This window comes from Narcine bancroftii, chromosome 1 (genome assembly GCF_036971445.1).
Source record: "Narcine bancroftii isolate sNarBan1 chromosome 1, sNarBan1.hap1, whole genome shotgun sequence".
In the NCBI taxonomy this organism is placed as follows: Eukaryota; Metazoa; Chordata; class Chondrichthyes; order Torpediniformes; family Narcinidae; genus Narcine; species Narcine bancroftii.
The window spans coordinates 368709727-368737585 of NC_091469.1; the positions used below are offsets into that span (position 1 = coordinate 368709727).

The 27859-nt window shown below is 39.2% G+C and overlaps 1 protein-coding gene across 16 annotated transcripts in view; it reads right to left on the reverse strand.

Moving 5' to 3' along the window:
• Positions 1 to 27859, reverse strand: part of tbc1d5 (TBC1 domain family, member 5) — a 538200-nt gene that overhangs the window by 162179 nt on the left and 348162 nt on the right. For all 16 annotated transcript variants that reach the window (XM_069913037.1, XM_069913049.1, XM_069913042.1 and 13 more), the window contains one exon: positions 3495 to 3637. In XM_069913037.1, the coding sequence (XP_069769138.1) occupies positions 3495 to 3637 (143 nt within the window). The remainder of the gene's footprint in view (positions 1 to 3494; positions 3638 to 27859) is intronic.

A 27859-nucleotide genomic window follows, 5' to 3' on the forward strand; every position in this document is an offset into this window, starting at 1 on the left:
TGGTGTATTTGGGTGGCACAGATTCATGGGCCAGAAAGGCCTGATATGTCTAAATTTTTAAAAATATTGCATTGGATCCTTGTGATATTATAGTTCTTTCATCCCAGGAATTAGCCAAGTGAATACCTTTTGGACTATCTTAAAAGCTTTCTGAAATAAGGACTGAAAAACTATGCACAGTATTTCAGGTGTGGCCTCAATAGAACCCTGCACGCTGTAATAATACTTCTCTATTTCTAAACTCTAATTATTTTTCAACAAAAGCAAATGACAGATTTGCTTTCCTAACCAATTGCTGCATGCCTGCTCTATTTTCTGATTTACAAAAAATAACAAATCACTCCCTATTTAGATAATGGTTCCTTTAGATTTCTCTGACTGAAGTGTACGACTTCTCACTTTCCCACATTAAACTCCATTTGCCAAGTTTTCATTCACTCACTCAACTCCATCTATAATTTGCTGCAGATATATTCATCACAACATGCCTTTCTGCCTATTTTTGTGACATTGGCAAACTTGGACAGCTTGACCCTCTACTAGGTCATTAATTGCATCCTCTGGGTCATTAATGTATGTCATAAATAATCAAATGCCAAGAACAGATCCTTCTGGCATTTCACCAGTTACATCTTTCCACCATATTCTGATTGTTCACCTTCCATGTGACAACTAATCTTTAATCCATGCTAACACACTTCCCATTTTGCTCTGTGCTCTGATCTTGTACAGCAGTCCTTTATGTGGCACAAGGTCAAATGCCTCTAGAAAATTCAAAATTCTGCAGATCCCTTCTGTTAGATCCTTTAAGAAATCCAACAAATTTGACAACTGAGATTCACCCATCATAAAACCATTTTCACTTGATTTGATTGCATTAAGCTTCACCAAATGAATACTTTCTTGATTATAGATTATAGACTGACAGACTCCAGCAATTTGCCAATGACGTTGAGCTAATAGGCTGTAGTTATCTCCCTTTAGTCTTTTGCCCTTCTTGAACAATTTTTGTCTTAATTGCAGTTTTCCAAGTCATTACTATTGTCTGGAAACAAATTCATCATGGCCCTGCTCTTTCTGCAGCCGTCACCTTTAAAACCCCTGGGTGCAGGCCATAGTGACCTGACAATTTTGTCTGCCAGTTACCAGACCAAACTCCAGTATGTTTATAAAACATGATTTCCCTTTCTTAAATATATGTTCACTTTGCTGAATATCATTAATAATTTATGTTAAAGGGCCTTGATATTGGACTCCAGCATTTATGATGTTTTTAATAAAAGGTGTGCCAGCCCGTAATTGACGAGATTGCGACGGCACATAGCGCGGCTGCGGTCAGAGATCGCTAAAGTGACTCCCAGGACAATGAACCGGTGGGAGTAGAAACTGGGGCAGCAGCAGACCAACAGCCCTAAAATGGCATTGGTCAAGCTGCACAGCTAACTCAGCAGAACCAGGCTGGGGAAGAAGGGCCATTCATATGCATGGATGTTCCCGCCCGCTATTGTTATTCATATAGTGACTCAGTCAATCAGCAAAAATGGCGGGAACTTGAACAGTATAAAAGCAGCCTTTCTAGCCCTAATAAAGGAGTGAGCTTAGCCTGCCACACTGTGTGTGTTTCTTTGTAGCGGTCAGCTATAAAGGTCTGTTGCTTTCTGTTTTCTCTCTCTCGTGTTTTGATAATGGTAATGTTACATATGCCATCTTCCAATCTGCAAGGTCTGTCTGTAAATTGTAGAATTTTATAAAATGCTAACGAGCACAACCATTATTTCCATGGCCACCTTTTTTTGTACTTTGATTCAGATTATCTGGCCTTGGATATTTATTGGCTTTTAGATCCAATATTTTGCTACCACAGTTTTCCCTCACTGATTTAGCTTCTATTAATTCCTTCTTTTCAATTAACTTTTGTCTCCTCACCATTTCTATACTCTTCTGCGAAGACAGAAACAAGTATTTTCATTTGTTCTGCCTTGTGTTTGTTCCCTTTATGAAGTCTTCCACTTCTAAATGTAAGAGGTCTACAATTATTTTTTTCCTTTTTATGTTCTGTAGTAGCTCTTACGTTCTAACTTGACGTCTTGCAAATTTTCTTTCAGAGATTATTTTTCCGCCCTCAAGCTTTTTTTCCCTTTTTTGTGGTAGGTCCTTTTTCTGGCATCTTGAGATACCTCGTCTTCTGATCTAAAACTATCCTTAACTTCTTCTGTATGTCATAATTGCATCACTTTTCCTTTTGTGCATTTGCTCCAGAACATAATGTATATCTGTTGTAGCCCTGCATTCAATCCTTCAAGTGTGGCCATTGCTTATTCATCAAAAACCCTGATACTTTGCAACTTTCTTTGTCAAGATTCAGGACTTGAAATTCAGATGGAATGACTTAATCTTCTGTCTTATTGAAAATTCTATCATGTTACGGTCACTATTTCCTCAAGGGTGTGGCAAAATAAATAATAACTGGCCCATTCATGTTGCACGTCACCAAATCTAAGATAGCTTGTTCCTTTATTGGCTTCTCTATGTACTCTTTTAAAAAAAACCCATCATATACATTCCCAGAATTAACACCCAGAATATTACTGCTAACTTGTTTTGGCCAGCAGACATAGAGCACTGTATAAATGCATACAATAGTTGAATTTTGTGGACTAATTTTTTGGGTAAAATTTAATGGGTCATACATTACACACATACTATTTTTGCCTGCGATAAATAACTGTCATTCGAAGCTTCAGGAGCTTGGATGGATGGGCGGCCAGGTCTGCGATTGGGTGGTAAGTCCGTGTTCAGGATTTCAAGAGCTCAGATGGCTGAGTGGGTGGCTGGGAATGCCTGGCAAGTCCACGTTCGGGAAATTGGGAGGTTAGATGGGCAGACGACCAGGGCCTAGGCAATAGTTCAAGGTCAGGAAATTGAGTGGGGGGGGGGTGGGGTGGGAGGAGGTCATCTTTTGCATAGTATTGACGTAATTGTACGATAGATTCAGAATTTTTTTCTGCATTATGTTTTTTACATGCATCAGTAACTTCATGCTTGAACCGATCCTTCATTACCATAAAGTTAAACAAGAGTCTGCCATCTGGAAGCCAATAAATAGCTTCTTGGTGCTTCAGAACTCCACCCACACACTTTCTACATCTTGACTATCTGAGCCAATATACTTTTAATTTTTTTCCACAAACAATGCCACTTTTTTAAAAGCTACTTTTTGCATGTTGAATATCCTTGAAATTCAGTTTCTAGCAATAGGTCATTCTGTATCTATGTCTCCACAATGGAAATTATATTACATCAATTCCTGACTATTTCTATATATATCACATAAAATCTTTTCTTTTTTTTTAATTTTTTTATTTTTCACACCATAAATCACAATAGCCATGATATACACTTTTTCTTTACATAAAATCTTTTCTTAAAGTATCTCACAATTCTTATCAGCAATAGAGGCAGATGACATTTTTAATCGGTTTACATATACTTACAGACATCCCTGATGTATAACATCATTGCTAGAAAAATATAATCAACTAAATCCAGGGTGACGCTGTCAGCAAATAAAGTATCCCAGATCACCAAGAGATCCTGAAGAGGAAATTCTCGTCCAAACAAAAGTCGGACCCATCGTCTGTAAAAATAAAACAAGAATGTACAATATTAATAAAATTAGTCTGTACAGACTACATTGTAATGAAAGAACGGAGCAAAGGTAACTACTAAACTTCAACAATTGCGTATTGTAGCTTTTGATATATTCACCATATAATTTCTGCTTGTTCTGAAAGTGAAAGTTATCAATCATATTGTGTAGTTTAGAGGAATAGTTTATTTTATAACTTTTCTCTGAATCCATTCTAGAGTTAAGCAACCACCCAAATCTAATTCACAAAAAATGATAGTGTTGAATTCATCATTTAAAAGATTGACAAGGCTATTCTTGCCAATCAGCTTCAAGAGTATAATGGACAAAAGATTCAAAATGATTTGTATGAGCGCCTTTCCAATGTGTGCCTGAACTCCCAATAAGCTACCATTTGTTCCGCTTATCTCCTGAATTTTTAAAATGTTTTTTTTCCTTATATTGGGAAACACCACTGTTCAATGAATACATGACATGATCCCACAGTAGATATAGGTCATGCAAAAGGAAGTAAGAGTTATCATGTTTATTATGTAAATATTTCACTTGCACTCCAGAATATTTTACAATTTGCAACAAAATTTAAAAAGAAACAGATTAAGTTCACTTTTTACCATCCTGGCAAGTTTGGTGATACAATGACAGTGGAGTTGTAGTCTAAGCATAGAATTAACATTCTATTAATTACTCCACAACCAACCCAGAAAGTGCATGAAGAAATCACAATAGTGAAGAGTTTTGTAAAACATTTTTCATCCAGTCAGATTACACGTACCATGCCTCACTAATTAAATTGTCCATACTATATCGCAAAGTATTTTCTAATAGTAATCCATCTAATTTACCAATTTGACCAATGACAATTGCTTTCGTCAACTTCACAAACAGACGAGTCTATACCATAAACTAACTATTCAATTAAATGAAAATCAAAGAACTGCTAGAAATCTGATACAAAAATATATTGCTGATGAAGTCGTGATGAAGAGTTTTGGCTCAACATATCAACCATTTGTTCTTCCCACTGATGATTCTTGACCCACTGAGATCCTCCAGCAGATCGTGTTAGGCTCTGGGTTTTTCAGAGAAAATACAAACATGAATAGCAGGCCAGATTACAATCCTTGGTGACTCAGTCAGCAAGAAGTCTTTTTAAAAACAAAACTGAGAGCAGAACATTTCCTCTCAAACAGCAACTTTGAATTCTGCATTTAACTGTACATTGGTACTTCACCTAAAGAACATGGTTTTTTTTTGGTAATTCAAAAAATGAATGCTGGCTTTGCTATTATTTTAACAAGAAGTTGCGAGTCACTTTTTGTCATATGTTCTAAAGGTAAACTGAGGGTTAGACAATGAAGAGATTCAACCATTATTTTGTCAGGTAAAAAACATTGCAGTATACTCTGCAATCCAAACGAGAGTTAAGAAATTCACGACTGAAGTGCTCAGTGTTCAAAGGCTGCTTTTTTATCTATTTCTAAAATTCACATTGTCTTTCTGAGCACAGATATTATTTTTAATTACAAGATGTCCTCCTGAATTTTTTTGTTTTACTTACCCACAGTACAAAATTTGGCAGAAATTTGAGAATGAATCTAATTAGTATGAAAGTCAGGAAATGTTTGTTAAATGTATCAGTTTTGTACTCTGCTTACAAACCTCTTCTGCTATTATTCGTCATAGCAAAAGTGAGACTGCTACTTGCAATACATGATTTATAAGTGATGGAATGTAAAACATTAATCAATGTACCGTGTTAAAAATAAGCATACACATTTCCTGTCTATTCATGACATTTCATATTTTCTATATGCTCAACCTTTCTAATTATTAAAAAGAAACAAGTTCAAACAGTTACTAGGAGATCCACAAATTGGGTTATTGCATCCAAGAATGAAAACCAGTTTGCTCGCTGTTGCCAATTAAACAAAATTAATCAAAAATATATATTTTAAAAATTTCTTGACCATGATTATAGACTGCCACTTGCTACCGAGCGCAACATTATTTATAAAACTACAATATTATAAAGACTTCTCTCTTGAATAGATCTTGAATAGTGATCATTTTTAGATGATATAACGATGCTCACATTTTCCAGCATGCTGTCCTCAACATGGATAACAACGTCAGCAAATACAGGTAATATTATTCTGTATCTCATTGAAGCACCAATACTCAAAGCCTTAATCCTCTGAAAAAATTAAAAGTTGCTGTTCCAAATAACTTCAAAGCAAACTATAACATCCGGACAATTTTAATGACTATTTCGTTACAGGTCCAGGAGAGAAAAGTAGCAGGTGACAAAGAGGGTTAAGCTTTCCTTTCAAAGGGCAGTAAAGTGATGGGTGAGATGACGAACTGTTGTGGAACATGGCCAACCTTTCATACTGATGACCCAAATGGGATGGATTATCACCAAAGGGATAACACAAAAAACTGCCAGCAACTGTTAAATTAAATAGGGATGAGGTTATTGAGTTTTAAACATATTGTGGCAAATCCTATCATGGATATGCTGGGGCAAATGTCCTGCTACTGAATTAGAACTCCGCTTTGCGCTCCATTTTCTCTCACGTTGATGCAACTTTACGCCATCATTAGAGATGAATTCCACCTCCAGCAAAGTAGGAACATAAGCTATAATTTGGAATGCCTTAGAAAACTGATGAAAGTAGAAAGTGTGTTAGAAATAGGAAAGGGATGAACTAAGGAAAAACGTGCCACAAAGATGATGTAACCTGGTTTTACTCACCACCATGTTTTGAAATAACTGCTTTTGCTTTCACATCTTATTTGTTATTGAATGAAATTTCTAGTTCCCTATGATAGCCAGTGACAAATTTAGAGACTAAGTTGCTTTGGGGAATATGTTCAACTGTGAAAATAGTAGTTGCAGGCTATCCTCTGAAATCTTCCTGACTATCAGTAAAAATTATATGAAATTAAAAGTTTCCTAATAAGAACATTATGTTATTTTTTTTTAAATGACCTCAAATCAGGTCATGTAGGATCCTCTAGCCATATTATAGAAAATATAACACAGCATATTTTGATGTAGGTGGAAGATTCTTTAATGTCATTTTTTTTAGCTGCAGCTGAAATGAATGATTACCAACTTTGTAAAGCACAAGTCAAGTTTATTGTCATGTGATTGTACAAGTACCATACGACAAAACAGCATTCTCCAGTCCTTGCAGACACACAGACAGACAATACATGTGCAGGAAAAGTATTTAATCTATACAAATAAATAAATATTGTTTTGTACAAATGAGAGTCTCGGATGCTAAATGTGCACAGATCCTTTGATCATTCACCATTCCCAATGCCCATGAGAAGAAGCTGTTCCTCAGCCTGGTGGTGCTGGCTCTGATACTCCTGTATCTCTTTCATACCGATGACCCAAATGGGATGGAACAGCTGAAAGATGCTGTGTGCAGGGTGGAAGGGGTCTTCAATGATTTTCCGCATCCTCCTCAGAAAAGATCTTGGTAGATAACATTGATTGGGTGGGGGGGGGGGAGGGTTGGGAGACTCCAGTGATCCTTTCTGCCACTCTTATAGTCCTGTGGAATGACCTGCAAACCATTTCTCTGCAGCAACCATACCTCACTGTGATGCAGCTGGCCAGGACACGCTCAATAGAACATAATGGTGGCCGGTAGCCTTGCACACTTCAGTCTTCTCATGCAGTGCAGTTGTGTGGCTCTTTCCTGACAAGTGAGGAAGTTAAATTTTATTGAACTTGTAACTTTGTATTGAACCTTGGTGAGACCAAAGATGGAGTGCTGTGAATCAATTTACTTTCCATACATTAAGAATAGATCTGAAGAAGGTGCAAAAGAAATATCTTAAAATCATAACAAACTGGAAGACTACCTCTTTTGTGGAACATTAAGTTGATATTTGTTTCTAAAAAAAAAATCCTGTTGGGATGACTTACTGGAAGAACCTCAGAAGTTAGTAAGGTCTTGATACAGCAAACACAGAAATAGCAGCCTAGATACGGGATTGGAATTTTTTTTTAGACCTAAAGTCCCAGGTTTTGTATTCAATACCCCACCCAGTGAAGGCAAATGTGCCAGACAATTTCTTCACGACCCAGTGACTATGCACCTGCACTCCTCGAGCTCTCTGTTGTATAACAATTTCCAAGATCTTGCCATTCACCATGCAAGTCTTACCCTGGTTTAACTTACCAAAGTGCAATATCTCACTCTTCTCTGAGAAAAATTGAATTTGCCACTCCTTGGCCCACTGTCCTAATTTACTATATCTCGATCCTGTTATTAACTTGCATATTCTTCCTCACAATCCACTACAATTTTGTGTCACCTGCAAATGCACTAAATATTAATTACATTACCATCCAATTGTTCATCAAGATAAACAGCAATGGTACCAACCCCTGTGGCACACTCACTAGTTGCAGGCCTCCATTCAAAAAAAAAATCCTCCACTTCTACCCTGTCTCCTTTCTTGTCTTAAAGTCAATTGGTCAACTCCCCTTGCATCCCAAGTGATCTAACCTTCCAAACCACCAACCTGACATGCGAAACCTTGTCAAAGGTCTTGCTGAACTCCTCATCTACAACCCTGCCATCATCTACTTGATCTCCCACATGTGAACCCATGCTGAGTACTGGCAATCAGTCCCTGCCTATTGTAAGGTAAAAAGATCATGAGTTGGGACCGGAGAAGGAGTCACCCAGTACTAAGGAGTAACAGGATGCAGGTGTGACCTTGTACACTCAAGATAAGTGTGGCAATAACAAGAATGATGTGCAGCAGACTAACAGAGAAGGGTAGCAACAGCTTATTCATTGGAAAATGTAATGGTATGATAATTTACTAAGCGTGTATCCTGGGGTATAAAAAAAACACCACCTGCTGATATCGTTAGAATGCGTTTTCTCCAACTAACACTGTTAGTTGCAAGTGTTACAATCCGGTAATAAAGAACCTTGATTTCGACTCAGTCTGGTGTCTGACTCACTCATTCTCGAACAAAGCAGACCTAACAATTTGGTGACCCCGACGTGATGGGTGAGTGGACACTAGACGACGGTTTCTGTTTTTCTTGACAATCGTCTCAGCCGGCTGACAAAAAGGCCCAGAGAAGCCTGTTTTAACAAAATTCTCTCTCTTAAAATCTTTATGATTGTCAGTAAGAACTGGAGATCGGACAAATTAGACGATCATAATTGAAGGTCGTCACCTGCCAGGATTGTAACACGTAAGTGTTTACAGACAAAACTATAAAAGTCCTTAAGGTGTTTTAGTGACATTTGATAAGTGCTTCGCCGACAAACTACTAGAGTTTAAAAAGTCTTTATTGTGATGTTGCAAAGTCAAATAGAGTGAGAAGGTGGTCTAAGAACAATTGGGAACCTGAGTTTTCTGCCCTAAACCGGTTATTAAGAGGAGAAATCTCCCACATGAAGGTTGGGCTTTGAAAGAAAACGAAGGTTCAGGCTTATTGGTCTCAATTGTATAAGACTCGCTTATAAATGTCTGGTAGGTATGATAATGTCTGTACACTTGAAAACTTAAGAATTTATTTCCCAAATTCACCGTGGTGGAATACCACAGCGGACTTAGAGACCTTGAGATGACAAAAAGAGTACTCAGAGATGCCTGCCTGGTGAACAAGGGCGATGACCAAAGACTGCAAAAGCTGTCTCCGGATCAGGTAGGAGATATCAATGAAAAAGTTGACAGAATCTTAAGGGACACACGGTTTATTCGAAATATTTTTGACAAGTTAAATGAAGGTATTCCCAGCATCACCAAGGAGATAAAGTTACGTAAATTCATAGATTGGTACAGGGAAACTGGACAAAAATATAGCCCAAAAACTTGGTTTCCTAGTTTTAACCTAAATTTCAGACCTCTTTGGGAAAACAGAGAGTGGAAGACGAGCAATCAGAGTATACAGGACAGTCTGAGGTCCACCGGAGGACCAGACTTGGAGACTGTTTCACTAAAAAACTTTTGTCATCCGACCTGCAAGGAGACATTTTTAAAGGCGATTTTTGTTAACATAGATCCTCTAAACGGACAAGAACCTAAATTAAGAGAGGCATTAGGAAGCGACCATGCAGCAATGGCTGCACAGTTGCCTGCTAAGACCTTTGACCAGGGAAATTAATCAGGAATTAGAGAAGCGAAATACCAGTAAAGAGGCATTGGAGAAACAAAGAATTCTCCGAAAATGTGTATATCGCTGGAGGAAGATGGGGTGGTTACCCGGGAGCGCCGAGATGTTCCTGACAGGTGAGGGAAACAAAATTCTAAAGTGTAGGGTCTTAGATAAGCTGGAAGAAACAAAACACAGAAGGGAAAGGAAAAGTGCCTGTTTCCCGTTTCCAGCCACGAAGTGTCCGGGTTTGCTCTCTCCCTCCCTCCTTTCCCCCTCCCCCCTCTCTCTTCTCTCCCCCTCTCTCTCTTCTCCCCCCCCCTCCTCTCTCACCCACTCCCCCTCCCAATCCCAATCTGTGGCAGTGCTGCCCTGAAATCCCCAGGTGGGGCAGGACAGAGAAATACAATTTGGTTTTAATTTTGTGCCCACAATTCCAGCTCCGCATCAAATGGGATCCTGTTTTATCCTCTCTCCCTCCCTCTTTCCCGCACCCCCACCATTGTGGGATCAGGGTAGACGTTGTGGGATGACGTGTAGCTCACTCGAGGTGGGAGGGAAGGAAGGAGTGGTGGTTCCCAGTGGTGGGAGACCCAATCTGATCCAGACCAGTGATCACAGGATGAGAACCTTTTAAAGGTGTAACCATGAAACGGAAGTGTTAATCTGAAGACTTTTCTCCCAGTGGGGCCAGTGCAAGGCATTTCTCTCTCTATCTCTCGTGCTTTGTGTATCTGCCTCTCTATCTCTTTCTCTCGCTATGCTCTCTCTCTCTCTCTCTCTCTCTCTCTCTCTCTCCCTCTCTCTCTCGCTCACAGTCTCTGGATGTATATGATGTCATGTATGTACTCTGACAATAAATCTCTCCGACATGATCTGGTTTTATGGAGATTTGTCAGGGCAGTCATGCTTCCCCGGGCTCTAAGCCATTCCCTACAAAACACAAAGGAAGGGAAAGGAAACACAGCGGCTGACAGAGCAGCCAAACAGGTTACTGGATATCAAGAACCTATCAAAAAAGAGGAATTAGAGAGAAGAGAAAATAGTAGTAAGTTGAGTGACCAAAAAGAGAAGGAGGGAGAGGGACCCCCACCAAATATTGAACACCTGATAGAAATACAGGAAAAAGCTAGCCCAAGTGAGAAAGAGGAATGGATTAAACGCGGTGCTACACGACAGGAGATCATTTATGACAATCGGACAGTACATGTCTGGCGCTCCCCGATAGGAACGATAGTTGCCCCCCGCCAATTACTTCCGCTATTATTTGAAGAAGCACATGGGCCGACTCACATTAGCGCCACCAAAACTTATAATACGCTTAAACAACATTGGTGGAATCCCCACTTACGCGAGCACATTGACAACTTTAGAGCTGAATGTACTATCTGCAATGGGCATAACCAAAGGATCACCTTACCCCACCCGGTTTTACGATTTCCAGTACCGACAGCCCCATGGAAAGAGATCTATATTGACTATACAGATATGGGTACTGACCTTAGGAAAAAAGGAAGGATACCGATATCTCTTAGTGGCGGTAGATAGGTTCTCACGGTGGGTGGAGGCTGTTCCAACGAAGAGGGAGGATGCGGATAATGTAATAGGCTGGCTGACGTGAGAGTTGATACCCCGCTACGGGGTCCCCAGCAGAATATGCTCTGATAATGGGTCCCACTTTAAGAATGAGCTGATCCGACAGGTTGAAGAATACTTAGGGATCACACACCGTTTCGGTAGTGTCTATAGGCCTGAGAGCCAGGGGCTAGTAGTAAGGGCAAACAGGATGATAAAAATCCAAATTAGGAAAGGTTTTGGGTGGGACCAGGTTGAATTGGGTCGAGGCATTGCCATTAGTACTGATGTCTATGCGACAAGAGAAGGCCAAAGATACCTTCCTGTCACCACACGAGATTCTAACGGGTCGACCCATGCCCGGTCCAAAGACTGATCCAGCCTGGGTAAAGAATTGGGAAGAAAGGGAAGTGGAACTGGACCATTATATGCAGATGCTGGGTAATATGGTTGCTTTAGTTTCACAACAGGTGACGAATGCAAATAAGGAGAACCCGGACACTGAAGGACTTCCAGTGAAGGAGGGAGGGAGACCTGGAGGGAGACCTGGTGTATATCCGTAAACCAGGGAAGGTACATTGGACTGAAATTAGATGGACTGGACCATACACTGTTACCGCCGTGACAGATAGGTCGGTAAGAATTGACAAACCAGGGGATAATAATTGGCATCATTTTGCCTTTTGCTCCAAGGCAAAACAACAAGTAGCGAGTATTGGAAAATATGATGAGACTCATGTGGACAATGCCGAGGCCCCTATGGGCATTCCTGCTGATGCGGGGCCAAAGTTATTCTGAAGATAGATAAAGACAAGATAGATAAAGACAAGGATAGCACCTTCCAGTTCGATCTATGCTGCACTTCTATCTCTAATAACACAGGGCCAGATGGGTCACTCAGCTTCAATGTCATTATGGAAAGAGAGAAGTCAGGGCCAAGGGTTGAGGTTTTTGATTGGGGAAAAGCTAGATTTGAGGAGATGCGAAAGGACTTGCAGGGTGTGCATTGGGACAATTTGTTTTATGGGCAGGATGTAGTAGAGAGATGGAAGTCTTTTAAAGATCAGATTTTGAGAGTGCAAAAGCTTTATGTTCCTGTTAGGTTAAAAGGAGGGGCAAAAGGTTTGAGAGAGCCGTGGTTTTCAAGGAATATTGGAAACTTGGTTCGAAGAAAAATGGAGGCATACATTAGATATAAGAAGCATGGAGTTAAGGGGATGTTTGAAAGATACATTGAATGTAAGGGGAATCTTAAGAGAGGAATTAGGAAAGCTAAAAGAAGGTACGAGAAAACTATGGCAAGCAGGGTGAAAACTAATCCAAAAGAGTTCTACAAATATGTTAATGGTAAAAGGAAAGCTAGAGACAAAATTGGTCCCTTAGAGAAATGGGGGAGATATTGAACAGTTTCTTTTCTTTGGTATTCACTAAGGAGAAGGATATTGGGAGATGTGAGATAAAAAAAAGCAAATTGGGTAAATATGGGGAATATAGAGATTACAAAAGATGTAGTTTTAGGGCTTTTGAAGAATATAAAGGTGGATAAGTCTCCGGGACCAGACGGGATCTTCCCCAGGACATTGAGAGAAGTGAAGGAGGAAATAGCAGAGGCTCTGGCGGTAATTTTCCAAATGTCATTAGATATGGGGATAGTGCCGGAGGATTGGCGCATTGCGCATGTGGTTCTGAAATTTAAAAAGGGTTCAAGGAGGAAGCCTGGCAACTATCGGCCTGTAAGTTTGACGTCTGTGGTAGGTAAATTAATGGAGAAAATTCTTAGAGATAGTACTTATAAACATCTGGATAGACAGGGTCTGATCAGGAGCACTCAACGTGGATTTGTGGGAGGAAGGTCATGTTTGACCAATCTGATTGAATTTTTTGAAGAGGTGACTAGGAATGTGGATGAGGGTAGCGCAGTGGATGTTGTCTATATGGACTTCAGTAAGGCCTTCGATAAGGTACCACATGGAAGGTTAGTTAAGAAGGTGCAGTCTTTAGGTATAAAGTTTGAGATAGTCAAATGGATTGAACATTGGCTGAAAGGGAGAGGCCAGAGAGTGGTAGTGGATAATTGTCTGTCAGGTTGGAGGCCGGTGACCAGTGGTGTGCCTCAAGGATCTGTATTGGGCCCATTGTTGTTCATTATATACATTAATGATCTAGATGATGGGGTGGTGAATTGGATTAGTAAATATGCAGACGATACTAAGATAGGTGGAATAGTGGATAATGAAGAAGGTTTTCAAGGATTGCAGAGGGATTTGGGCTGCTTAGAAAAGTGGGCTGAAAAATGGCAGATGGAATTTAATGCTGATAAGTGTGAGGTGCTTAATTTTGGTAAGAAGAATCAGAATAGGACATACGTGGTAAATGGGAGAGCATTGATGAATACAGAAGAGCAGAAAGATTTAGGAGTGACGGTACATCGTTCCCTGAAGGTAGAAACTCACGTGAATAGGGTGGTGAAGAAGGCTTTTAGTATGCTGGCCTTTATCAATCATTGCATGGAATATAGGAGTTGGGAGGTGATGTTGAGACTGTATAAGACGTTGGTGTGGCCTAATTTGGAGTTCTGTGTGCAGTTCTGGTCGCCTAATTATAGGAAGGATATAAACAGAGTGGAGAGAGTGCAGAGAAGGTTTACCAGAATGTTACCTGGGTTTATGCATCTAGAGTATAGGGAGAGATTGGAGAGATTAGGTCTTTATTCTTTGGAGCGTAGAAGGTTGAGAGGGGATTTGATAGAAGTATTTAAGATTATGAAAGGGATAGACAGAGTGGATGTGGATAGACTATTTCCGTTAAGAGGAGGAAAGATTAAAACAAGAGGACATGAGTTAAGAATTAAGGGGCAGAGGTTTAGAGGTAACATGAGGGGGAACTTCTTTACTCAGAGAGTGGTAGACGTGTGGAATGAGCTTCCGGGAGAAATAGTGGCGGCGGAGTCAATTGTATTATTTAAGAAAAGGTTGGACAGGTATATGGATGAGAAGAAGATGTTGGGTTATGGGCATTGTGCAGGGAGGTGGGACTAGAGAGGGGTGTTTGGTTCGGTGCGGACTAGAAGGGCCTAATGGCCTGTTTCCGTGCTGTAAATTGTTATGTTATATGTTATGTTAAGGGGCTGACAAAACTCAAGGCATTGGCGAAGGAATTAAAAGCCCAATCTGGAGTCTCTAACCCTGTTTTGTCCTGGTTACATGGAGTGTTTTGGAAATGGGGCACAATGTTGGGACAACTTTTCCTAGGATTGTTCATTTCTGTATCCATTTTTATCACTTGTGGCTGTTGTTGTATTCCATGCATTCGAACGCTGGTCACGAAGACCACTGAGAGAGCCTTTGCCAACCGCGATGAGCTGCCTCCAAAATATCAAGCTCTACAAGCTATGGAGCGGGACTTTCTCACGTCACAGGAGGCGTCAAAAAATGCTGAGATCGATCCGGAGTCTGATGGAGAATGCGACAGGGAGGAGGGATTATAAAATAGATTGTAGAACAAATATTATAAAATAGATTGTAGCACAAATGTTAACTTTTATCTTAACTAATTACAAATGCTTAGAAGGGATAGCCAGTTATTTGCTTGGGGGAAAACGGGAAGGAAACTTGTAAATGGGCAATGGGATCGGGGAAAAGGATGGGGGGTATATGCTAAAGAGGGTTGGGGGGAGCCCTCACCCACCAGCCGAAAAACCCCGTGAACAGAACCTGTATAGAGCTTGGCAATAATAGGCGAACTAATGTAATGCGGTGGTAGCATAGTCAGGGCAAGATTGTCCTCTAAAGAGGACAAAGGAGGGTTTGTAAGATAAAAAGATCATGAGTTGGGACCGGAGAAGGAGTCACCCAGTACTAAGGAGTAACAGGATGCAGGTGTGACCTTGTATACTCAAGATAAGTGTGGCAAAAACAAGAATGATGTGCAGCAGACTAACAGAGAAAGGTAGCAACAGCTTATTCATTGGACAATGTCATGGTATGATAATTTACTAAGTGCGTGTCCTGAGGTATAAAAAAAACACCACTTGCTGATATCGTTAGAATGCGCCTTCTCCAACTAACACTGTTAGTTACAAGTGTTACAATCCAGTAATAAAGAACCTTGATTTCGACTCAGTCTGGTGTCTGACTCACTCATTCTCGAACAAAGCAGACCTAACACTATCCAAATGCTGGTAGATACTGTCCCTCTAGAAATTTTTTGACGACTGCCAATAGGCTCACTGGTCTGCATTCCCCTGGCTTGTCCTCACTGCCCCCTTTATTTACCAACATAACATTGGCATTGGCCCCTGTGGCACACCCACAGGGTGTCTTCCAGCACTCTACCTGGGGCAATCTTTGAAGTAGTAGTAGTAATTATTTATTTATAGAGGGCATTTACACAACACACATTGATCCAAAGTGCTGAACTAATTATGAATAAATTAGTTACTATCTAAACTAGGGGTCATCAAACTTTTTAGACTATTGATCCCTTCAGGGAATGTGTGGTCCCTCATCAACCCCCTGTCATGGAATCCTGGTGCTGGTCAGGTTGGGGGATTGGAGGTGCTGGATGGGGAAGGGCTGGACAGGGGTGCATTAGGTAGGGTGGCCAAACATCCAGTTTTAGGCCAGACAGTCTGGCTTTTGAGCCCTCTATCCTCTGTCTGGTGCCACCTCGAGTAAGACATTAATGTAGGCCCTACACTTACCAGCTAAATGCAGCATCCCGGGGTCCGCAAGCTGTGAGCTGCCGGCAGGCACAAGCGTGATGAGGGGTAAGCGTGATGGTGGGGCATGGTTTATGGCAGGTAAGCCTCCCCATCCATACTGGAGGGGGGAGGGGGTGGCAGTTGAGCTGAAACAGGCAAGGGAGGTGATATTTTACACCGACCCCCACCCCACTCACCGTGTTATCGACCCCTTAACTTACCCCCTGGCATTTATCGGCCCCCTGATGGTCCCATCGACCACTTTGGAGACCCCTAATCTAAACGATGACAGGCAGCCAAAATACACAGATGCGGCCATATTTTTACATAGACTATCCAACTTAGAACATTAATCATTTAACGCTAACCCGTTCCACCCGATCGCAGCAATGAAAAATTTCCCAATTTCAAATGAACAACAGCGCTATAAACACCAGATTTCAAAGACCAAGCAGTGAACACAAATAAGCCCAGTTGCAATTCCGTTTGGATTCTCCACAGTCATGTCACTATCTTTGTGCATTGCACAAATTGTTTTTCCAATAGTCAATTTGTAGTTTTTGTTGTCCATTATGATCAAGACAGATGAGATAGGAATGTGAAACACAAATAAAGCAAGGCTTAAGAGTAACTGTTAATAAATAAATAGGTTTCAGGGATGCTTAGGAAACAATAACTCTTTTAGGATTGTGGTTTCAGCCTTTGTGGTAACAAACGTGGTCTCCTCTGACATTGTAATATCAACAAAATTGTTCATTGTCTTATAGCACAACAAAACCGTGCATTGATACTTATCAGTAGTTAAGGGTATTTAGTTAAGCAAAATATTAATTGCATTAAGTGAAAGGTTTATATTTTAACACCAGTTTCTTTCAATAGAAATTATGAGGCATAATTTTGAACTCAGCCTTTATATTTCAAATTTGTGCATTGTGTATTCACACGTGAAGTTAAATATTTAAATCTTTATGTTGAGTACCAATAAGTTGTGGACTGAGTCCTGTTTATGTTCCCAGTTCACATAACAGTATTAATAAAAGTTCTGAAATGGCAAGCAGCGTATTCCCTTGGACCACTTAGCTGCCTTTGTGTTCCATAATGCCCTCGCTGGCAACAAAGGCTCGAATGATGGGAAGGTAATATACTAATTAACTATAGCTTTTGCTGGGAACCACAACATTTAACTGTGCCGAAAAAAGCACAAGTGTTGTTCTTTCAAGTCCCTGCTAACAAAGTATGCTGTGAAAGCTGGCTATGCCTAGGTTCTTTCTAATTATTCCAATTATCATGGCACACTATGAAAACTTGATTAATAACACTGAAGATATTGTTGTGGCAATTAGCCATATGGTTATGGGACTTTATTCTGTCACGATTTGGCCATTAGCATCTACTTATGTTTGTCAGATGTACTGCATCCGTGACAAGTTGAAGTTCCGCTCACCTTGTAGAATCCCATGTGTGCCGAGCTAGAGAACATTTTATTCCTAGGAGCTGCTTCTTGAGTAATTTTTTTCATGTAGCATCCGGTCTTACTGGGGACAAATGTCAAATGAGGTCTGTGAGGCCCCATCAAACCAAGTGTCATTCACAAGGTAGCTTAATAAATTGCCTGTCAAAATCAAAGTATACTCAAAGAAAGAATTTGACCAGCACAGTCATTGCCATTAACTTATATATTTTCACCACTTACACAGTATTCTCACGGGTTAAACTTGTTCTAATACTCCAGATGGCACTAAGTAAAAATGCAGGCAGAATTGTGGAGAACAGGACTTTTTTTGATCCTAAAATATGCATCATAAATATTGTTGTGTGCTGGTTATGTAACCCATTAGAGGTCATTTCAACAATAAAGGAATAAATATCAAAAGCTGCCTTCTTGCTCCCCACTATAGTTGCCCTACCAAACAACCTCCCTAGCAATGTGAAAGTATTACTCTGCCAAACAATTCTGATTTACTTTGCAATAGAAAAAAAATTAATAGATTGTATCTGTCCTGATGCATGGCCTCAGTTCGAAACATCAACCCTCTCTCTGCCTCCATTGATGCCAAACTGACCTGGTAAGTTCCTCCAGCTGTATGTTTTTTGTTCCAGATTACAACTGCAGGCAGAATTGTAGATAATCTGCAGTCTCTTGGTCATATTTTATTGATTAATTGTATATAATATATATATAATATATATAAGAAGAGAGAGAGAGAGAGAGAGAGAGAGAGAGAGAAAGAGAGTGATTACTTTGTCTATGGTTGGAATGCTCAACATCAAGGGAAAAGTTGCAATAACTCAGATATACTTGAATTTATACTGGAAGAGAACTTTATTACTCCAATATTAGGAAAACATATGGGCTATTTTAAAGAAACATATTAAATATCATATTGAAGTAATAAAATGCAACTGAGTAAACCATAGTAAACATCAATTCAGTTTTTCTCAAATCTTTAATCAATTAAGGTTATTGCATAGTCTGCTCCTATATCAATGAGACAGAGGTGTGCTGCTGGACTTCATGTAGAGCCCAACAATAAAGCAGGGTAACAAATGTTCTTGGACTTGTCATTCACCCTGTTGTTCATGGAAAGAGGTTCTGTGCACTTATTGAAAAGGAGCGACAGTTGAATGAAAACCTGATTTAGCCTACATTGTCCTAATCCTTTGTCAAGTAACTTTTTTAGTCCTTTGAATATTGAAGAGAAAATAATAAAGTAAAGTTTGCATATGTCAATGGAAGTTTCTGGAAATAGTTGGCGAGATATGTGTGGAAAGAAAAACAATTCATCTGATAAAAAGTCCCAGATCTGAAATGTTGACTGTTTCACTTTAAAAAGATGCTCCCTGTCCTGCAGAGAACTTCAAGCACTCTATTTGTATTTTAGATTCTCAGTATTTTGATTTTAAAGTGTGGCAAAAATTCCAGTAATCTGGCACTCTTGAGACATCGGTAATGCTGTACTGGCAGACCCAATGGATGATCTAATTTATTCCTATCAGTATCCCTACATATTTTAAATTCACATTTTTAAGATATTGCAGAGCATTTTAATTGGGCATCACAACTTTGGTTTAAATGGCAGGAATCAGCTTCTATTGTGCTGTCAATAAATGCATATTTAAAAAAAAATTACAGTAAGTGAACTGCGGAAGTTTCTTTCTTTGGCTTGGCTTCGCGGACGAAGATTTATGGAGGGGGTAAAAGTCCACGTCAGCTGCAGGCTCGTTTGTGGCTGACCAGTCCGATGCGGGACAGGCAGACACGGTTGCAGCGGTTGCAAGGGAAAATTGGTTGGTTGGGGTTGGGTGTTGGGTTTTTCCTCCTTTGCCTTTTGTCAGTGAGGTGGGCTCTGCGGTCTTCTTCAAAGGAGGTTGCTGCCCGCCAAACTGTGAGGCGCCAAGATGCACGGTTTGAGGCGATATCAGCCCACTGGCAGTGGTCAATGTGGCAGTTTAGATTGTGCGGAAATTGGTGCCCTGGTAAGTTTCAAGGTAACACAAGAATTGTGGCCCTGGTGATTTTAATTGGGCCACAAATATCACGTGAGCTAGATGCCAAATCATGGGGATTTCTGCATAGTGGGACAGTTATTATTGGAGTTCAACTGTGTGCATATGGTCAGTTCAAAATATTTCCCTATGTTAATTTGGATGGTAACAAAGACACAAAAAAAGTAGTTGGGAAAGTGAAGCAGCATGGAAAATGCAGGAAAACACAAGAGAATACAATATGTTTTTTACACTGCCCTTTTGTTCTGGAACATTTGCTCCTTTTTCCCAGGACGCCTGCTGTGTAAAAGCACCGAGATAAATTGTTTGGGGGGGGGAGGGGGGGGGATCATTCCAGTCCCAGCTTTTTTCTGGCAACGGACCTAGTAAAATTCCCGGAACGCTGGCAGTGTAAAAGGTGTTTCTGGCATTCCAGGTGGGTATGAGTACTATAATTTTTTTTAGAGTATTTACTGCTAAGCATTTAAAACTTGGACAAAACATGCAAGTAGGAAAACAGGAAAAATCTTTTTAATAATAATACCGCTGTTCTGGCAGCCCGTTGCCCCCTGCTGTCCCGCTCTCTCCTGACGACCCGCTGTCCCATTCTCTCCCGGTGGCCTGCTGTCCCGCTCTCTCCTGGTGGCCCACTGCCTGCTCTCTGTTGCTGTGGGACACTGATGGAGAGGGGTGAGGGCAATCACAAAGTGTGGCTGGGTCCAACACCAACCCGGCAAGGTATCATTCCCAGTACATCACTGATTTGACATTAGGTCTACCAGATTGAGCTGCAATTATACAGCAAAGGTAAAAGGCAGAGTCAATCTGGCTGACAGCAAGTAGTTCACTAGGCAGGCACTTGGGGTTTAGCCCATCTCAGATATCTATGCGTGCTCCCACATATCTATGTCTGAAATGAACTGGAGATGAAATGAGCTGGTGGTGAAGCACTGATGAGTTGCTGGGAGGAGAATGAGAGATGATTTAATTCATAAATACATAATTCATGGTTTAGACAGAACAGAAGTGGGGAGGCTGTTGATTTTTCAAAATTGGGCTTGATCATTCATGAATGAGATAAAAGGGTATTGAATCTTTACAGAAGGAGGTGTGAATGCTCAGTTATTGAATGTATTCAAGACAGTCACTGACAGACCTTCAGATATTAAGGGAGTGGAGATTCGCGTTAGGGAATGGCATTGTGATAAGACCAGCACCCACACTGATCCCACCACCCCACTCTCAGCTGTCCCCAGGTCTCTCTAGTCACCTTGTGCTGTGAACAAGCTGGTCTGTAGGTTTGTCCTCAGTTTGAACAGTTTGAACCCCACCAATGCGCTCCCCCCTCCCCCCATGAGAACTGGCCACCAGCCCCAATGATAGATAGCGGACATTAGTAGGGATTACTTAAGGTGGTATGTGAGTGGAAAGAAAAAAAAGTTTGAAAACCACTGCTATAGATCAATATTTGCAGTAGATTTTCCCACGCTCTTTTATAAATTGTGTGCTTGTCTTTTATTCTCACTATGATTTTCCCCTCATCTCTTTTAATTGTTGCATGTCAATAAAAGTCACATTCTATTGCAAACCCTTGTGTCCAGACTCATCTCTCACGAACCTGACACTTTCTCAACACAACAATAACCAGAGTGGAGACCGATAACGTTACTGACCATTATCACCCTAATTTCAACCTCACACACAAGACCGCGGGAATATTTTTGAGCAAATTTTGGGGGGGAAAAGGTCTAACAAGCAGTCAAAATGGTATGTTCTATGTGACCCACAACGCTGACCCTGTTGAATCATACGACCCACCTCTTTTGCTCGCTGAGTGCTGGTTTGCTGGGTAAAATACTGGCTTTGTTCATTTCAGTGCAAATTAACAAAGCCGGCTTAATGACGAGTGTTCCTTGTGAAATTTCCGTGTAAAAAAAAACCAAGCAAAAACGCAAAACACAATCAGCATGTGTCTCAAAAAATAGACAATAGTTACTTGCAAGTTCAAGACCCTGTGGTTTCAACAAAGCCACATGATGGCTGGAAAAAAAGAAGCTCAAACAGAAAGAAAATTAGCAATAAGAAAAAATGGATGTTCTCTTGTGCATCTGAAGGCAAAGGAAACCACAATTCATCAACTTTCATCAAGGATGTGAATGTGATATCCTTAATTAAATACAGGATTCACAAAGCAATATGCAGAAACATAATCAATACTTGATTGAAGGAAGAGATATTGGGAGGACAAATTCAAATTTTGTGTTAGATTTCCAGAGGATTCAAAAAGGAAGAGTGTAAGAAAAGGGGCAGGAAGGTTTGGGGCAATAAGGCTCCTTCATCAGCATGTAATGGCTGACAATTGTGTGGCTAAGCTTGGGAAAGAGGTTGGAAAGGTCCAGAGACTTGATGAATCATTCCGATCCAAAATGTTGAGCATCCGTTTTCTCATTTTTCGAATGATGCTGATCAAGCCACCGAGTTTCTCCAGCAGATTGTATTTGGGATGGAAACGTTGACCACTAGGGAAATTCAAATATTTCCCCAAACAGAAGGAGGAGAACCTTTATTTAAATGATAACATCACCATTATGTAAATAATACACCCCAAATCCTGGCATAGTAGCAATATTAAAATGATCAGGATCATGGTCTCCCTCATTCCCCATACATTTTTCAGCTTAAAAATTTTCTCGAGTCAATTTAGGTGTAGAAATTATGTTGAGTGGAAGGGAGAAGTAAAACATGCCATTAAAGATCCTTGTTGATTGATGTGTGAAGGATTGTGGTGCAGTGGGGAGGGAAGATCTGGATGGAAATTGCTTACATCATGGCTGAACAAAACTGAATTATGATAGCAGACCTAAGAATCTATGAAATGTACCATAAAGCATTCACATCTTTGCATATTAACAATTGCCCATTTTACAAAAAAAAAGGTAAATTATTGATTTAAATCATATGCAAAACCTCTACATAGCACATTACTTTTGTTCACACTGACAAAATGAACATCCTATAAGTGATAAAGAGTATATTTAAATAGTACATATATCCCTCCATTTTATACAAAACCTTTAAAGCAGCTGCCATTAAGCTTGTCATAAGAATATTCAAATGAACAACTGAAATAATAATTTTCCTTCTCATGAACAAACATACTTGCAGGTTCAGGCTTTCTGAAAACACTTAATTTGATTCAAAATTTAGATAACCTTTTGTGTTACATTTGTTGCTTTTGATTTTCTAGTTCTGAAATAAATATCTTGCAGTGATCATGGAAGCTACACCGCTTTTGAATGATCTGTTTTACTCCAAAACAATCAAAATTAATCCTCTGAAGGTATTTTTACATTTCAGCTTCTGCATATCTGTTATTACTGTTGACTCCTTGCTACGGCAATACTTATTTGTAACAGTGGAAATAAAATGCCCTTTACATTTAAAATTCATTTTGTATTTATACTTAATATCTTGAACACAATCAACTACACCATGTCAAATGTCTTGAAGTGTTTGGCAGCAATTTTTAATGCCATAAATTAAACAGATTTATCTCAATCTTTTGACCCAGAGACTAAGCCTGAGCTCCATCCTATCATTCCCTACTTTTTTAAAAATGAAATATATTCATGGCCACCATTCACATCTCTTTCAGTTAACAGTGCAAAAGTTACTGCAACAAATCCATGACTGATCAACAAATCAGTTATAAAGTGAATGTGGATGAGGAAGAGCATCTGTTCTTTTTCATTTATGAATAAAAAGCTATTTAACAATGAAACTCAAATGAGTACAGAAGGTAGTAAAGTGGTATAGGATAAGTAAATCCAAATTAAACCTGGCATCAGGACAAGCTGTACAAGCATGTTTCTGGCAAATTAAAATCTGATGTCAGGAAGTTTTCATACAAATTGAGGCATATATTGATAAGTTTACGACTGCAAGAATTCACCTGAGAATCATTAAATAGAAGATAGACATGATGAAATGGAGTTGGTATGTGTTCTTGAATTTTCTGTCATTTCTTTGTTCACTATCTCAGTTAATAATGATAAAGGCCACGTATTTGTGACTAAATAATAGGCCATTCTGAAACTTTTCAGGCTATCAAAGCACAAGCCATCAATATTTCTAATAATTTTAAAAAGCCACAATTTTAGATCATAAGCATTTGTAATCAAATATTCTAATAAATAAGCTTTCTATTATAAATGAAAGCATTTGGATTCCACATTTATGGGTTTTAAGTATGCAATTTTAAAATGCATACATTTCCAGTGCAGCATCAGTTTTGCTGTTTGAGTTGCATGCATCTTGAATATTCTCTAATTGTTTCACTTTCATGTTTGACTAAACCCTGCAAACATTCTATTTATCATTTGTCCTTGCAAACTTGCCTTCATATCAGAAGCTGCAACAAACATGGAACAACTGCATTATATCACACCTTTATTACACCTGCTTCTAAATCCGAATCTTCTGGTAGCCTGCCAATGCAGCAATATTAATCAGGAAAATTCCATCAAACGCTAGTGCACAACAATTTCTGCTGCCTAATGAAGTCCCATAAATCACAGCTGCAACCCATCATTTTTTTTCTAAAAAACAAGGTCTTACTTTTGACAAAATGGATATTTTGCCTCCACACCAATTCTACAAATAACTTGAGCACTAATTCCTGCATCCTCTTTCCAAAGTAAAATAAGCAATTATAGATATTGCTGTCTGACTTCTGCCTTCCAATTCCAATGCTGCAGCATTAAAAAAAAAGTGCCTTTTCTTTGAAACAATTGCCATTAATCAAAGCCGTGAGAGCTACTTCTAGTCAGGCCAAACCCACCACTATGCTTGGTAATACATCAAAGTGTCTTTTGTCAAATATGCTAAACAAACCTAAACAGCCTGACTTCACCAACCTGATATAATTCTCACAAGATGTTACAAATAAAAAAAGTGCTTTATAATGGAATGTAATCCTTCATAATTAATAAAGGATAGCTGGAAGTCTCAATAAAAGTGAAATGGCTTGTTTATTTTATTGACAGGGCTATAGTGAAAGTTGCAGGTTCTTCACTTAGAGTTTCCTAATTTCAAATCAATCTTGAAAGCTGACATTCTTAAACTTTCAAATAGATAATAACCAATGTAAAACAAGCTTAAGTTGTGCAGATTTGGTTTGGCAGACTTTTTAGTTGGATGAAAGGACCATTACAAGCTTCAAAATTTGCTTATCTCTGCCAAGTTGTAAACAGAAATTATCCGTAAATTTGGGTTGACATTCTATATAGAACTAAAAATACATATACATAATGTTTTAAAATGCAGTTTATATTAGCCAATATAAAAAAAAAAGAGATTATTGAAGCTTTAACCAAATGAGAGGAACAGCTAAGGAAATTTCACAAAAAATGAAATCCTTATGGCATCAAATCAGGATATTTGTGTAGCTTCTCCAACATCTGCTGCTTTAATACCAGCTGCTGTAGCTGATTAGAATTACCACAAATTTGTTGTTATAAAAATGCCTGGGCAACATCACTGTATTAATGGGTTATTGAGTAAATGATGAAAACCTTGTGCCAGCTGATACATTTTACTGCAGATAAGGTTTTCTGTGAATAATCACAGCAATTCTTACAACTGAAGGCACAAGAGAAATTAAAAAAGACCATTGATGATTACTTTTCTTGAACTCAGAATTATTGGCCAATCTAAGTTATTGCTATCAATCCACCACATCTAATAGCATAAGATTTAGCACACCGCCAGAGGGAAATACATTTCTCTATTTAAAATGTTTAATGTAATTCGTATTGTAGAAAAAACGAGTTTAAAATGTGCTAGATTTTCACCAATAATGTCATTTAGAAAGTGTTTGATCTTTAGTATAATTAATTTCAGTATAAATGGACCAAAATTTGGCATGTTTTATGAAGTGAAAAAATGTGCGTTTAAAAGTATATGCAAGAATGAAATTTATAGAGTATCACAAGCATTTGTAATCAAATATTCTAATAAGCTTTCTATTATAAATGAAAGCATTTGGATTCCACACTTATGGGTTTTAAGTATGCAAGTGGTAAATTTTAAGTGGTAAATTTAATGCTAAGAATTTAAAAAAACACCTACTGCACAAGTTATATCACTTTCACCAACATAGATGAACACACTGATTTTTTAAGAACAGCAACGAATGGATGAATCTTGCTAAATTACAATTGCAACATTACTTGTACATTTTTAATCCGCAAGTATCCTCTACAATAGCTTTCCATCCAACTTCTTATCCAATTTTTTTGTTTAGTGCTAGCAATATTTATCTTTGTTTCTCTAGTTAATTATGTGACTTTATGCACATACAATTCAATCTGCATTCATGTAGAATTCTAAAACAAGTTCTGATGCCAGTAAAATACTCTTGATGTATAACAATGAGTTTACAGGAAAAAATAAATAATTTATGCTCATACACAAATTCCCATAAAATATGTTAACAACCAGGACTTTGATGATTTTAATTGAAGGAGGTACATTGGGCCAGGGCACTGATTTCTCTTTTAAATAGTGTTGAGAGGTCCAGTTTCTACAGAGGTACTGAGGTTCTAAATAGTGTTGAGAGGTCCAGTTTCTACAGAGGCACTGAGGTTCTAAATAGTGTTGAGAGGTCCAGTTTCTACAGAGGTACTGAGGTTCTAAATAGTGTGGAGAGGTCCAGTTTCTACAGAGGCACTGAGGTTCTAAATAGTGTTGAGAGGTCCAGTTTCTACAGAGGTACTGAGGTTCTAAATAGTGTTGAGAGGTCCAGTTTCTACAGAGGTACTGAGGTTCTAAATAGTGTTGAGAGGTCCAGTTTCTACAGAGGTACTGAGGTTCTAAATAGTGTTGAGAGGTCCAGTTTCTACAGAGGTACTGAGGTTCTAAATAGTGTTGAGAGGTCCAGTTTCTACAGAGGTACTGAGGTTCTAAATAGTGTTGAGAGGTCCAGTTTCTACAGAGGTACTGAGGTTATAACCTTCTCAGATCCAGAAGCAGAATGTACTAACATATAATTTAGAACATCGAAATTAAAAGCATGAAGAGGTCATATGTTCCAGCAAGTCTGCATCACCATTTATAAAATAACAATTGATCTGGTGCCATAAATCCAATTTGCAGCTGTATCTCATTTTACTGTTACATGTAGAACCAGAGAATACTGCAGCTCAGAAACAGGCCCTTCTAGTTTGTGCTGAAGTATTATTCTGCCTAGTCCCATTAACCTGTACCCAGACCATATCCCTCCATTCCACATTGCTGTCCAAATATTTCTTAAAAGTCAAAATTGAGCTTTCTGTAATGGATCTGTGTTAATATGAATTATTAGTTTAATGTTAAAACTACATTTTATCTAGATAGGGTTTAAAAAATTAGTTTGGGTGGTTACAGGAGCACAAAGACAACATATTAGCATTTTAAACACATATGGTTCTTTGAGGTAGAAAACAGAATCACTTCCTAGTCTACAGTCAGCTCCTTGGTTTTGGTGACATTGAGTGCGAGGTTGTTGTTAGTACATTCAGCCAGGTTTTCAATTTTCCTCCTCTGCTGACTTATCACCTCTTTTTATACGACCCACTTCCATGGATTCATCAGCAAATTTGTAAATGGTGTTGTTGTCATACTGAGCCACCCAGTTATAGGTGTAAACCGAGTAGAGCAGGGGGCTAAGAACACAGCCCTGTTCTGCTCTGGAGCTGATGGAGAAAATGTTATTGCTGATCTGTACTAATTGGGGTCAGGGGGTAGGAAATTCAGGATCCAAATACACAATGGGGTGTTGAGGCCCAGGGACTGGAGTTTGTTGATCAGTTTTGAGGGGATGATGGTGCTGAATGCTGAACTGTAGTTGATAAAGAGCATCCTGATGCACGCAAACATCTCTGCTGTCCTGATTTTCCAGAGGTTTGGGAAGAGCCAGTGAGAAGAAATCTGCTCTAGACCTGTTGATATTGTAGGCAAATTGAATGGATCCATGTCGCCACTCAGTCAGGAGCTGATATGCTTCAACATCTGCCTCTCAAAACACTTCATCACTATAGAAGAGAGTGACACTAATCTCTTTATGTATTAACATTTGTTCATTTCTCAGACTGTAAAGCAAATTCTGTTTTTCTATTCTTCCCGCCCAAGTAAATAATCTTATACTTTCCTAGAATAAATTCCAAGTGATTCGCTTTTCTCGTTTAACCTGTTTTTTTCAGATCTGTGAATCACCTCCCCCCCCCCCCACAGCAAATTTTGATCTTTTTAGCATTTCCCAGAC